Source organism: Pseudorasbora parva, chromosome 24 (genome assembly GCF_024679245.1).
Source record: "Pseudorasbora parva isolate DD20220531a chromosome 24, ASM2467924v1, whole genome shotgun sequence".
NCBI lineage: Eukaryota > Metazoa > Chordata > Actinopteri > Cypriniformes > Gobionidae > Pseudorasbora > Pseudorasbora parva.
Window position 1 is genome coordinate 16850625 of NC_090195.1, and position 13414 is coordinate 16864038.

At 38.1% G+C, this 13414-nt stretch overlaps 1 protein-coding gene across 9 annotated transcripts in view; it reads left to right on the forward strand.

The window, feature by feature from the left end:
* relch (RAB11 binding and LisH domain, coiled-coil and HEAT repeat containing) overlaps nt 1–13414 on the forward strand; it is a 64442-nt gene that overhangs the window by 20271 nt on the left and 30757 nt on the right. For 6 of the 9 annotated variants that reach the window (XR_010901387.1, XM_067434581.1, XM_067434582.1 and 3 more), the window contains exons 7-11: nt 316–407; nt 3448–3744; nt 5164–5239; nt 10566–10661; nt 10942–10965. Coding sequence is in view for 8 of the 9 variants with exons in the window: in XM_067434581.1 (XP_067290682.1) it covers nt 316–407; nt 3448–3744; nt 5164–5239; nt 10566–10661; nt 10942–10965 (585 nt within the window). In the remaining variant the exon portion in view is untranslated. The remainder of the gene's footprint in view (nt 1–315; nt 408–3447; nt 3745–5163; nt 5240–10565; nt 10662–10941; nt 10966–13414) is intronic. The other 3 variants (XM_067434586.1, XM_067434587.1, XM_067434588.1) reach the window with 1 other exon arrangement.

Sequence of the window (13414 nt, forward strand, 5' to 3'; positions counted from 1 at the left end):
AATTGAATTACCTGATCCTAAATCGCAAAACCTGGTATTTCCAAATCCAGATCATTCTGATCCAGATGAATTTTTTTTAATTACCGTGTCCTGGTGTATTGTATAATCAAATTAAAGCAATCAGGTTACATTTACATGACACTTGCATAACCAGAATAAGATCAAATCCCAGTAATCCCATTTTAAATATCTATTCAAAAGGGATTTGTGATTAAACATTCAGCTCTGTTGTCTGAAATGTGGTTTAAAGTAGTATTGGTTTTCTCCGTTGTAAAATATGCCAACTTCTAAATCTAATTTCGTTGTCATCCGCAGCAACAGGAAGTTGTTCAGGAGCTGGAATATCAGATCAGCCTGTTGAACAGTGAGAAACAGAGTCTGGCTGAACAGATTAAGAAGCTTCAGAGGTAAGTGTCATTGCCTGCTGCTTGAGGGCCCAATTCAATCAGAACTGTCTGAAACGTGCCACACGAGCCCATATAATCAGAGCTCAGGGCAGCAACCTGTGATTTTTATAGTCATAATTATTATCTGCTCTCTGCACAGGGTCTTGTCTTGTCACCTGATGTTCATACAAATCAATTTCTTTGTGGAAAATATTAAGATGAGGTTTTTCACTGTCATGCATTCCCTATGATTTTCTTGTCAATCAGTTACCCTTCTAAACTAGCACATCCCATTAACAATATAAGCATTGTTTATATAATTATATTCAAATATGTACTTATATTTTTAATGTCAAAGAATATGCATATGCTATAGGTAAATGTATAATATTTTATTTTTTGAAGTACTTGTCTTTTTGTTATTATACTTTTTTTTATCATTTGTAATGACCACACAAACTACACTACTATACAAAAGTTTGGGTTCAGGAAGATCTTTTTAAATGTTTTTGTAGCTCCGGCTGCAATGTTTTTCTGCAAGATGTATGCAGTTCTGTTTAACTGCTAGAGCTCAAAAAGTTACGAACTACAGCTTTAAAGTAACTGTTTTCTGATTTAATATATTTAAAATGTAATTTGTTCATGTGACGGCAAAGCTGACGGCTTTCACATTGTGCTTCTTAATATTTTGGTAACACTTTACAACAAGGTTCATTAGTTAACATTAGTTAACAAACTAATAATGAACTGCACTTATGAAGCATTTATTTATCTTTGCTAATGTTCATTTTTATCTTAATGGCTATCACCAGACCGAGCTCAATCTTTTAAGATTGAACATTAGTCTGGGTAGTCTGCTCTGTATTTTCCATGGGGGTAATCTAGCACTCGGAAAGCGTACCTCCCATAGGGGCAACCATTGCTAACCAAGCCATCATCTGCTGTAAGCATCCTATTGACTCCTATTCATTTTGGCGTCACTTTGACAGTGAATAACTTAACATCTGATGCGTTTTAAGACCATGAGGTGTTTTGTCCATTGTTTATTTCTAAAGAAAAATGACAATGTATAAAAGGCTCTATTACCTTGTATTTTACACTATCGCCCCGTAGAAGCCGTTTTTGTAAAAAAAATAGGCTAACGATTGCGTCATAACCACGCGACTCTCTGTTGCCAGTAGAGAATTTACCGTATAGATAGGAGGAGACGCTCGCATGTAGTCTTTGACTGTCTATGAGGCATTGGGGGACGTGAGACATAAAGTCAGATTAAGTCAAGGGGAGAAGCTCATAATGAGCCAAAATCAACAGGATAAAATATTTCAACAGCATTGAAGACTTACAACTGTCGAACAGGTTGCTTAAGTCACATCTATGTTGTCAAGCTCAGTCTGAGGCTGCGCAGTATGCTCGGCCATCAGGAAGTGAGTGCTTCTAAATGACTTCACTTTCACTTCACAAGTCTATGGGGTCGCTGTGTCCATTTTTTTTTTTTTCTGTCTATCTATGGTATTTTCTACTGCACAAGAGGCGTGATCAACGGTCATAATTCAAATGACTCTGTACGCAATTGGATATTCCTTCAACCAATCAGACCAACGATCCATTACTTCTCTACTAATAGGATGGTTAAGCCAGTTTGTGATTGGTCCCTGCAAATTTATAGCAGAAGCAGGTAGGCCTGCACGATAAATCGTTATAAAATTGCGATCTCTATTCACACTGTTCATGATTTAATTTTTAAATGACTTCGGTTCAGCCTTTATTTTGAAAGGACAGCTCTCACAAAGTTCAGCGACTTTTAGTCACGCAGGACTGCCCGATGACCGGGGGCAGCGTGAAAGACCCTTGGGCCAGTTAACCAATCTGTCACCTGCAAAATTAGCCGGATAGACCAAAATCACAATTAGTACCAGGCTGTAAACATGTTTTTTTCTGCTGTAAAGTTGGGAATTTTAACATGGGGCTCAATTATATTCTACTCCCATCTGGAGCCTTTCCCTAGTGGCCAGTTGAGGAATTGCAGTTTACATTACTTCTGTATTGGCTTCAAGAGAGATCACGGGAGGTTGCCGCTTGTTCTGTACTCGTTCAGGAGATGCATAATAGCGCCCCCTGTCGTGTAACAGAGAAATCCAGAAAATATTGTCAGCGGAAGCATCCTCATTTGGTTTTCTCATAAAAGACATTATAACAAAAGATATATATAAAAAATCCTTGTTCTCTTGACTGAGTAACTTGAATAATAATCAACCTTATTTATTAACGTTTCATGGATCAAAAACAATAACTAGGACTATTTAATAAAAAAAAATTGTGGTGGGTGGTGATGTGCAATGTTCTATGTGGAAAAACATATTTTTGGTACTGCCAATTTGTTTTTTCATGGTTCTTGTGTGCAATAAACATTACACTATGAGAAAAAGAATGTTGCAGAGAATCGTGATATCAATTCCAAGCTAAAAAATCGTGATTCATATTTTTCCCAGAATTGTGCAGGCCTAGAAGCAGGATAGGTTTCCAGCTAGATGCAGGGCGAAATCAAATTGCTGGCAGATCGGTCTGGGTTTACCCGGTCTAGTTAATTTCAACATTTACTAATTAATTTAATAAAAGAGGTGTTGTTCATGGGTAGTTCATGTTAACTAATACAACCTTATTGTTAAATGTTGCCAATATTTTTATGGAAACTGTGATGCATATCCCAAACTTTTTTAAATTGAATATACAATTAAATATAAACATTAAAAGTTCAGTATTCCAATATTCTGATTTCAAGCACTGTAGAACCTCGCCTCAGGCTCAGTCTCTCTCATCATCATGACCTTTGGGTTTCTGACATTTTTCAGCATGGCATTTACGTTTCCTAGCAAGAGATGAGCTTTACACATTGCTTCTTACTAGATATGCCTCCACTTCATATTTTATCTTCTCTGTCTCTCACTCTCCTGTACTGCTTGTTTGCCTCAACACTGAATTCACTCCTATATTTGTGTACATTTTGCATTACTTTTGCACATTGCTATCTCTAATAAATACATTTGTGTGTGTGCATGTGCAGTGATATCCAGACGCTTCGGAGAAATGTTTCTTCAGAAACCACAACTGTAATGAAGTCAACTCCGTCTAAACAAGACCCTCTATGTGATAAACCCCCCCTAGACAATGGACAGTATTTGGACATACGAGGGGTCACAGAAACAGACAGCCCCCCGGATGCCAACGCTACAAAGGCCTCAACCACTACAACTACTACTGACTGCACTGAAAGCACCACTACTGCTACACAACCTCACAGCAAACTAAAGTCTCAGAGTCAGCAGGGTAAAACTGCTGTGCAATTTGACCGGCCCAACAGGTGAGACCTGCGTTTCCTTGTGGACTGCCCAATAACTGTTATGAGTTATGATGACCTAAAAAGTTGATGAGTTGCACAAGGGCAAATAAAGAGAGTGCTCAAACAAGTTACAACAAAAGTGTGTTCAAGTGAGATCTGTTACAAAACCTAGTGTGCATCCTATCTAAAGTAGGACACCTATTTGGCATCATACACCTGTTTTTAATCGGTAATATGTTTAATGTTTTTAGAAGAAGTCTCGTATGCTCACTAAGGCTGCATTTATTTTATTAAAAATACAAAAAAGTCATGTTGTGAAATATTATTAAAATGCAAAATAACTTTTCTATTTGAATATATTTTAAAATGAGATTTATTTATTTATTTCATTACTCCAGTCTTCAGTGTCACATGATCCTTCAGAATTCATTCTAATATGATGCTCAAAAAACTTTTATGATAATTATCAATGTTGAAATCAGTTGTGTAAAACATATTTTTCCACGATTCTTTGATGAATAGAGTTAAAAAGAACCGCACGAAAAATCTTTATTTAATATAATAAATGTCTTTACTGTCACTTTTGATCAATTTAATGCATCCTTGCTGAACAAATGTATTAAATGTGTTCTTTCCCCTAAAAAATAAATAAATTCTTACTGACCCAAAACCTTTAAACAGTAGTACAATGTTGCAAAAGCTTCCATTTCAGACAAATAGGGTTATTTTAAACTTTCTATTCATCAAAGAATCCTAAAAAATATTTTACACAACTGTTTTCAACATTGATAATAAGAAATGTTTCTTGAGCAGCAAATCGGCATATTAGAATGATTTCTGAAGGATCGCATGACTGAAGACTGGAGTGATGGTTTTAACTTTTTTTAAACATAGAAATAAAAAAGTTATTTTGAATTGTAATATTTCAAAAATCAAGGCTTGACTGGAACGGTTGGTGTTAGTCAAGTTTTAAACGCATGCCAATGAAAAGCATTTCATGCCAGTAACTTAACAGTCAGTAACTTATTCAGTTTGGAATGGATGCTGTCTTAGTAGGTAGCTTTTGTCACTGTAGACATTGTAGTACTATAGCAATGTCTCATTGTATAGTAGACAATGAGGCCGCTTACTAGGTTTTGGAACAAGGCCGTTATGACCACTAGATGGCAGCACTGCATTGAGCCCCATCACAGTCCTCACCCGGGCTCTTATTGCGGTGCTGACTGGCACCATATATTCCATTCATCATCATTTTGCACATCTGCTCCGGATGGACTTTTACCCCATGAGGCTGATTCAGACAAATTATGCTCTCCATGTTTTGACTGTTCCTATATCAGCGTTTTGCTCTGCGCTGTGGAAAGCTGGGCTAATATGTGGAGTTATTGGTAACCGGAGGTGGAGGTGGCTTGTTAAATCATGTTTTGTTTGCTTCTGCAGAAAGCTGTCTCCGGCCTTCCACCAAGCACTTTTGTCCTTCTGTCGAATGTCTGCTGACAGTAGGCTGGGCTCAGAGGTGAGTGGGATCGGGTAGCATACAGGACAGGTACTAATACACAAGCACATGTAGAGACGGTTAAAGGCGTAGTTCACCCAAAAATTATACGTTTGTCATTATTTACCCATGTTGTTTCAAACCAGTATGGTTTTAAGAACTTTCTTTCTTCAGTGGAATATTTGACTTGGCTGCTCTTTTCAGTGCAGTTGCAGTGAATAGGGCCAGCAGCAAAATTTTGCTCAGTGAAAAAAATGATCTGCCATTAAACCTTTTATAAAAACAGGCAGTAATCCACCTAAATTTTGGCTTAAAATATTATTAAAGACAAGTAAACAGTAAGTAATAAAATAAAATACAAAAAATACAAGCAAAAGCACAAATGAATACACTATAACAAAGATAAAAATTAAATAATCAGTGTTTTTCAGGTAGGTCTGACAGTAGTTATCAGGTACAGAAATAAGTAAACAAGTTTTGCGTCATCTTGCACTCGAATATTTAAATCGTCAAGGCTTAAACTTTTGTGACGATGCAGTGCTGGCCTGTCAACTGTCCCAAGCATGTTCACGTTCATGTATTATTGCATGCCAACTGGCGAGGGACACCGATTTATATACTCGCCAACGCTGATTTTTAAACAAAAAAAAAGTAATTCGTTCAATTTTCAAAAGTCATCATCTTTTCAATTGTTTTAATTGAATCAGCTCACAAGTTTCAAAACCACGTTTGAATGGTTTGTTTTTCAGGTTGGTCTGGCAATAGTTTACAGGTACAGGAATTTAATAAAGTAAGCAAATGTGAAATACCACTGTTGAAATAGCTTGCGTACAAGCCTGATTTCAAACTGAATGCAAATTTTAAACAGTCAGTAATACAATAAGAACAACTATTTACGAGCACAAATAAATACAATCGAACTGTGTTTTAAAGTTTATTTTTCTCCGAAAGGTCTAACAGTAGGCTAGTATTGATGTAAGAAATACTAAAGACATTTAGGAAAAAGGAATCAAATGTAAAATACTGTTGGATGGTCTTCCTTGAATAAATTAAATCATATTAATCCTTACAATTAAGGTAATTCGAGAGCAATGAGTGTCATTTCATGTTAATCAAACAACAAAAGACAAAGAAAAAAGACTGCTTTCACTTTAAGACCGAATACATGGATACTGTGGCATGCAGTTACATAAATGTTAACATTCACTCTTGACTATGTTTTCACAATTTTTTGTGAGGTGGCCTGTGTGTGAGTGCTTTGAATGTGTGTAAGCTCACGGTCTCTTGGAGAGTGCGTGAGTGCTGAGTGGTTTGAACTCTGGCATCACTAATAAAGAAATGCAAACGATAAACTTTAGTGATGACACGACACTGCCTCATTAGTGCAAGTGGCAAATACTGTCAACTGTGCAGCTCCATTTTAGTGCAGACGCGATGTGCTGATGTGAAGCCATTTGAGCATTTAGAGAGAGACTTGCGCCTCAGGGAAAGTTTTCAAATAACTTTGTAAGTTATTTAAAGGTGCCCTATAATGATTTGAAACAATATGTTAAATTGTTCTCTGATATCTACATAGAGGGTATGTGGCTTATTAAAGGCCAAAAATTGTTCAGATACAGTTTTATAGGTCCATTTACAACCCTATAAATTGTCCCTAGTAGGGCTGCACGTTTTCAAGTTTTTCATTAACCGTTAACCGAGGCCCTTAGCGGTTAATACTCGGTTAACCATAGTGTGCGTCAGGGTTATTTTTAGTTTATTATTTTGACGACCGCCATCTCCGTAGTGAACGCGCCTATAGAGAGAAATGCACATCATGGATTACATAATCAGAGAGTAGCCTATTTCTTTTCATTTTAAATTGTTAAAAGACATTTCAAGCTTTCTTAAGATATTTTTCATGTCTGTGAGGCGTATGCTGAGTTTCGTTAAATTAGGATGAGATGCGCTCCAGTTCACGAGCAATGCAAGTGGCCGCGAGGGCGCCTGCATGATTAGGGCATGCAGTAAAATATGCAGCCGAGAATGATTCACACAGCGTTTGACTCGCCGGCTGAGCCTCTCCCGGCAGAGTTCAAACATCTGTGGACTCGTCCCTTCAGCTCTGGCCATCTTGCTTTCAGTCCGCGATTAGCTTTTTTTGTTTTCTTCATTACAGTTAAAGTAACGTCTGCTTTTCTCTAGTCATTCACAAGTTTCTCACTTCAAACTTTCTTTCTTCTGCTCCGTTATGCACAGCGCGCGCGGCTCCCGCTCTGCTTCTGCCCTAATGCGACTTATAGTCCAGTGCGACGTATGTTATTTTCCTCTTCATGACGCATTTTTTGACTGATGCGACTTATACTCCGGAGCAACTTATAGCCTGAAAAATGCGGTAAGCACTGCATTGCAATACTTGCATTTTGCCCCGTCACTCTCATTTTTAAAGTGCTCCCACGCTTTCTTTGCCCGCTTAGAAAGCTCGTCATGACTTCTTCTTGTGGATATTACAAATGTCTGGGAGCGCTCTGGCGGTCTCTAGGGGTGCAAAAATATATTACAACTAAATTCAAAGCACGTCATTGACGCCACTTAACCGAGCAAAATGTTTCACTCGGTTACGCAATTTTTAACGGTTAATCGGTTAACCATGGACACCCCTAGTCCCTAGGATGTAATGCTCTGTTTTTGCCTTATTTGGAAGGGTCATGAATATTAATGTTGAGCTCTGCTCTGATTGGCTTATTTCAGCAGCTCACAGCAGTTCATTGAAGTGGCTCGTGAGTCCTGACAGAACACAGTCCGACTAAATGACACTTTAAGCAAAACATCTCAAATGGAGATTGATAAAATGCAGTGTACTTGTTTATTGGTGTTTTCAGATCATCCGCAAGCGAGAAAGAGCTTGTGTTCTTCCAGTTGCCGGATTTCAAGAATTAAATCCCCCAGAGCTTTTCTGTGAAAACCTGTATGATATCCAGTGTTATACCTAAACATATCCAATCTGGCAACCATATGCACGTGAGCTCTCGGATTGTTGTGGTTTCGGATTATAAACATCAACCATGACTGTTGACATTTTTTGTCTGTGGGAAGGGTAGAAAAGTCTCCTGCACAGCCTGGAACATGAAGTGTGTCCATGCGAGCAGCTTGTTTTGATGATTTGCTCCCATTTCCGCCTGACAATGCACGTTTGGACAGATGCAAATGTTGGGGCGTGCATATAAATGATCCCCAATGCTTGCGTCACTGTTGGGTTTATGTTGAGATTATTGAGATATTCAGTTTTACATAAGAAGTAGGAGGCAATGAGGTTTGAGACTCACAGTATGTGATGTCCATGTACTGAACTCTTATTATTTCACCATGGCAAGGTTAATTCAATTTTTCATTCTAGGGCACCTTTAATAAAAAGATATGAACTGTAACTCACCTTCACAATTACAATTATTTTGCCCATGCCTGAAAGAGAATGAAATGGTGCCGCAGCATGTCATGCTCTAGCCTTCACAGCAGGCGCTGGTCTGTGTTATCAGCATGAGATCAGATTATGAGATCTGCCTTTTTAGAGATCGCCGCTCAATCATCCCAAATCCAGTATCAGCCGATAGAGATCGATAGCCGATCAATCACAGCACACAGACAGCAGCAGGAATATTAGGCTGCTGTCACTTTAAGAGTCAATGCATTTATCTAATGGCTCGTTTCCACCAAGCGGTACTGTTCAGTCTGATTCGGGGGTCTAAATAATATGGCCGATACCCTGATATGGCTAGTTTCCATCGCCAACAGCACCCTTACTTGATACGAGTGGTGTATCGATTAACGTCATTCTAATGCAAAGAAGAAAACGGCACGGTAAACAACAATGGAGGATACACGGCAGATGTAGTTCTTCCTTCTCGGCATGTGGCTGTATTCACAAGAAGAAGACGCTCTTTGTTTAAGGCAAGGCCGCAACCTGCAAGGAAAAACACAGCCGAAAAAACGTGCAAGTGTGGATTCTCTTTCAACCAATCAATGTTCTGCGTGCATTGCTGGCCTGTCATCTGTCCCAAGCCTCGTTCACATATGTTCACATTCATGCATTGATTTTGCATGGCAGCTGGCGAGTTGCACTGTTTTTTGGCGCTTGGCGAGTGTTAAGTTTATGCCCTGAGTATAAATATGTTTAAGTTGAAGACCTATAATTACGTAAAACTATAAAAAGAAAATGAAATAAAAGCTAAATATAAATATTAAAGGTCCTGTTTTTCATGTGTTTTTGAAGCTTTGATTGTGTTTACAGTGTGCAATATAACATGAGTTCATGTTTCGTGTGTAAAAAAACACAGTATTTTTCACAGTTTACTTATCTGTAAAGCGCTGTTTTCTCTGTCCTAAAAACGGCCTGATGATTTCCTTGTTCTATGAAGTCCCTCCTTGCATGGCAGCTTAGCTCACGTTGCCCAAAAAAGTTCACGCCTCTTACCATAACAAGGGGATGCACGTGGGAGAGCAACAAGACCAAGCCCCCTTTTTTGCTTATTCTTGTATTAACAAACTGTTCTAGTGACGTCATTACAGAAGGAAGTGCAGGGATGTAGTCCAAACCGGCCGTTCGCTGTAGGCTTTGAAAGGGAACTTCTGTTAAATAAGATATCTCGCTTGGCATTGAACTTTGAGCTTTATAATTTCACAGGTATTATTTATGCTCTAACAGCAACATTTCACACTAACTAAAGTTTGAAAGATGGAATTGCGAAGAACGGGACCTTTAAAACAAAAACAGCAAAAGCACATAACAGAATCAGATTTACAAAAATTTTAAACATTAAAATGAATGTATAATACTTATAAATACTCAAATACTCAAAATACTAATAAATACTATTATAGTATGTAATAATTATTACAAAAATTCAAATGACACAATGGTCCGGATGCAGTGATGAATAGCTCAATGGAAATAAAAATAAAAGCAATGAATAATGTTTGAAATTTCGCTATGTTCATCACACAAAACGAGCAACTTCACACTTCAAATAAGTCGTGCACCTTTTTTCTAGTGCTTTTAATTTGTTAAAGTCATACATTACAGATTTGAATAAAGTGAGGGCCAAGGAAATGAAGACAGTTAAACAGGGAACAGTTCAGTATTCTATGCTTTCAAAATCACCAGGAATGCATTAATAAGCACATTTGAGAGGTCACAGAGTGCACGGTGCCTTCTATTTCCAGAATACAAAAGCAGAAAAGGTTCTCTGGTTGCAGCTAAGCAGTAATTTTAAGACACGTGTGATTTATATGAAATGCCGGACATGTTTGCCTCTGCTTTTCTTTATATGGCGACATTCTTGCATCTAATTTCCATGTCCTTTTGTCTCAGGTGTCTCGAATCGCTGACAGTGAGCAGAGCGTCATGCTCATGTTGGGCCGCTGTCTGCCACACATCGTACCCAACGTCCTGCTCGCCAAGCGAGAGGTAACCAATGACCTTTTCACCCAACAGCCCCATCCATTTTCCATCAGCCACTACGGCTTCCATGTCCACTGCAGCTGGCTTCTCCCTCTCATTCAATTCTTAATTCAGTGTTGACTCAACTTATATTTTTCCATTGCAGTTGTGTATGTGTGTCTCTCTCTCACTCTCACTCTCACTCTCTCTCTCTGCCCCCTGACCCAGTCCACCTCTACCTCTCTCTTTTGTTCTGTTCACTCATGTCTTCTCTTGCTTTTGTGCATGCATCTCACTGCTCCGATAGAGAATGGTTGTGCACCTCTGTCAGGTGAGTGGAACATATCGGCACGCTCTCACATCAGCCCTTCTTCCTTCATCACGCGTGTGACATTTGACCTTTCAGTTGGCTTGGCTTTTCATCAGCTTACTGTGTTGCCAGTTACTCTTAAATGCATTTCCTTTTATAAATGTCTTTTTATGACTTTAAATGACTGAAGCTTTGGAACTTATTATAAACTTATTTTTTTGACTTGCCAAATTACTTCCAAACAAATTCAGTGATAATCTGTAATGAGAATAGCATGTTTGTTTGAATAAGTGGTTCTCAAGCAGGGGGCCTCAACAAACTTCAAGGGGAATTCAAAATGACTTATTTTAAAATATTTTAAAACAAGCATGAAAGTTAGTTAAAACAACAAAAAAATAAGGATGGTGTATATAGTATCATGCATATTTCATGCCATTTTTATGATATAATAGAATACATCCTACGTTTGTGTTCTAAAATATTATCATAAATATCAACATTTCAAATGTTTAAAAAGGCAAATAAGGCAAAACAAATGATACATAGAGCATGTTTACATGCACACCAGTAAGCTGATAACTCACAAATAACCAGTTTTCCCCGTTTACATGCAAACTAGTAAACTGACAACGCAATAAACAACGTTTACATGACTTTATTAATAAACTGGGTTATTTCCTTGTAGTGTCAGACGTCAAAAATAATAATGTCCATATCTGACTCGGAGTATTCCAAATGTTACGTCAGCTGTGATGTTCAATAAAGCGTGCACCGTGTCAGTGGGAGATTTACGGCTCATTATTCTTTCATGCAGTTACAGATTCAGCGTTTTGTCTGAACCTCTTCTACTTCTGCTGCATGAGATGAGAACACATCTTTACAGTTTTCTGGGTCTTAAAAGAGTTTGTCCTTTTATATATATATGTATATCCTTATTTAATGCAAAACGCTAGCTCGCTCTGTCTGGATGCGTTTAAATCTGCTCGAAGTTTGCGTGTTTGTCACCTATCACACATGCATACTTCAATAAGCCGACAGAAAGCAGCTTAATGCGTTTACATGCAGCGCAAAATCGGGGTAAGAGGAAAAAAACTACGTGTCCCGACCGGTTTATGACCTTACTCCGATAAAAGAAAACGGGTTAGCGTGTTTACATGACCATGTTCATTGTCGGCTTATTAGGCATAATCGGCATGTAAACGCACTAAAAGATGAAAGAACAAGGAAAAAGTTTATTATTGACTCCTATTAACTTTCACTTTCAGAATTGTGTTACTTTCAGACAGCTTTCTTCCAGGAAAACATAGCCGAAAATATTGACAGCTAATCTTGCACTCGGGGGCATTGAAAGCTTTGACGTAAACTAAGAGCTATTGACAATAGAAAGGCAAGAACCCTTTGATACGCTCCACCTCAATTTCCCTTTTCAACGGAAAATTCCTAAAGGCAGTGGGTTGCTGGAATTTTACTGCAGTTAAAGTCGCCATGACTTAAAAATTTAATTTGTATGGAATATTGCAGTGTTTATTAGAAATGATTTATCTGTGCACATAATAACTTTTTTTACAAATTCATGTGCCCTCGTAATCTTTAATCAAAATAACTTCCCCTTCCTCTTGCAGTGACATCTCTTCTCTGATGTCACATAACATCACAACAATAGCAAACCACAATCCAACAATCTAAGCAGTACCCTACATTATGTTTGTCTTCTTCGAAAAGCATTTTTTACTCGGATATACATCTCAATAGGGAAGAAAAGACTATCGCCATTTCCATTTTATGATTTATTTAAGTATATTCTTATTCATGATATAAAAAGTCATCCCTAAAACCCCTTAACTCTGGTAAAACCAGCATAAAATACAACCCTAAGGGTGGCCGTCACACTACACTTTCCGTTCCATTTACTTCCATTCATAAACATGCAAATGTAGGAGACGGAAATGTAAGCTCATGTGAAAGTTTCGCATTTCGTTGCATTCCAAAGCTTGTTGAGCTCTGACCTGTGAAGATAAATTAGTCACTGTGTGACCTCTTGGCTGAATTGAAAGAGCTGCAGGTTGAGGGCATAGCAAAGAAAATGAAGTCGATTTTAGATTTTTACCTTTTGGGTTATTATTATTTCTGTTGAATTCATTTTTTTTAAATGAGGGACCACAGAGCGTGATGTCATTCGTTGCCGTGGCCGATGACATTTTACATGCTTAAAGTTTAGTTGGACCGCCCTTAAAGTTTCTTTTTGCTTTCACAAACACTGGCAACAGCAACATAAATTGCAACATTATTTAATGAATATAGTTAATTATTATTAAGCCTAGTTCACACTGCCCGATTTTGACTCGCCGACAGGTTTTGCGAAGTCGCCGACAAATGCCCAAGATCAAAGGCAAATCGGTGCTCGTGTACGCGAGTGGCAACCACGCAGTGTGAATGATCAAAGACGCGGTCAAAGAAAATTGCAGACGAG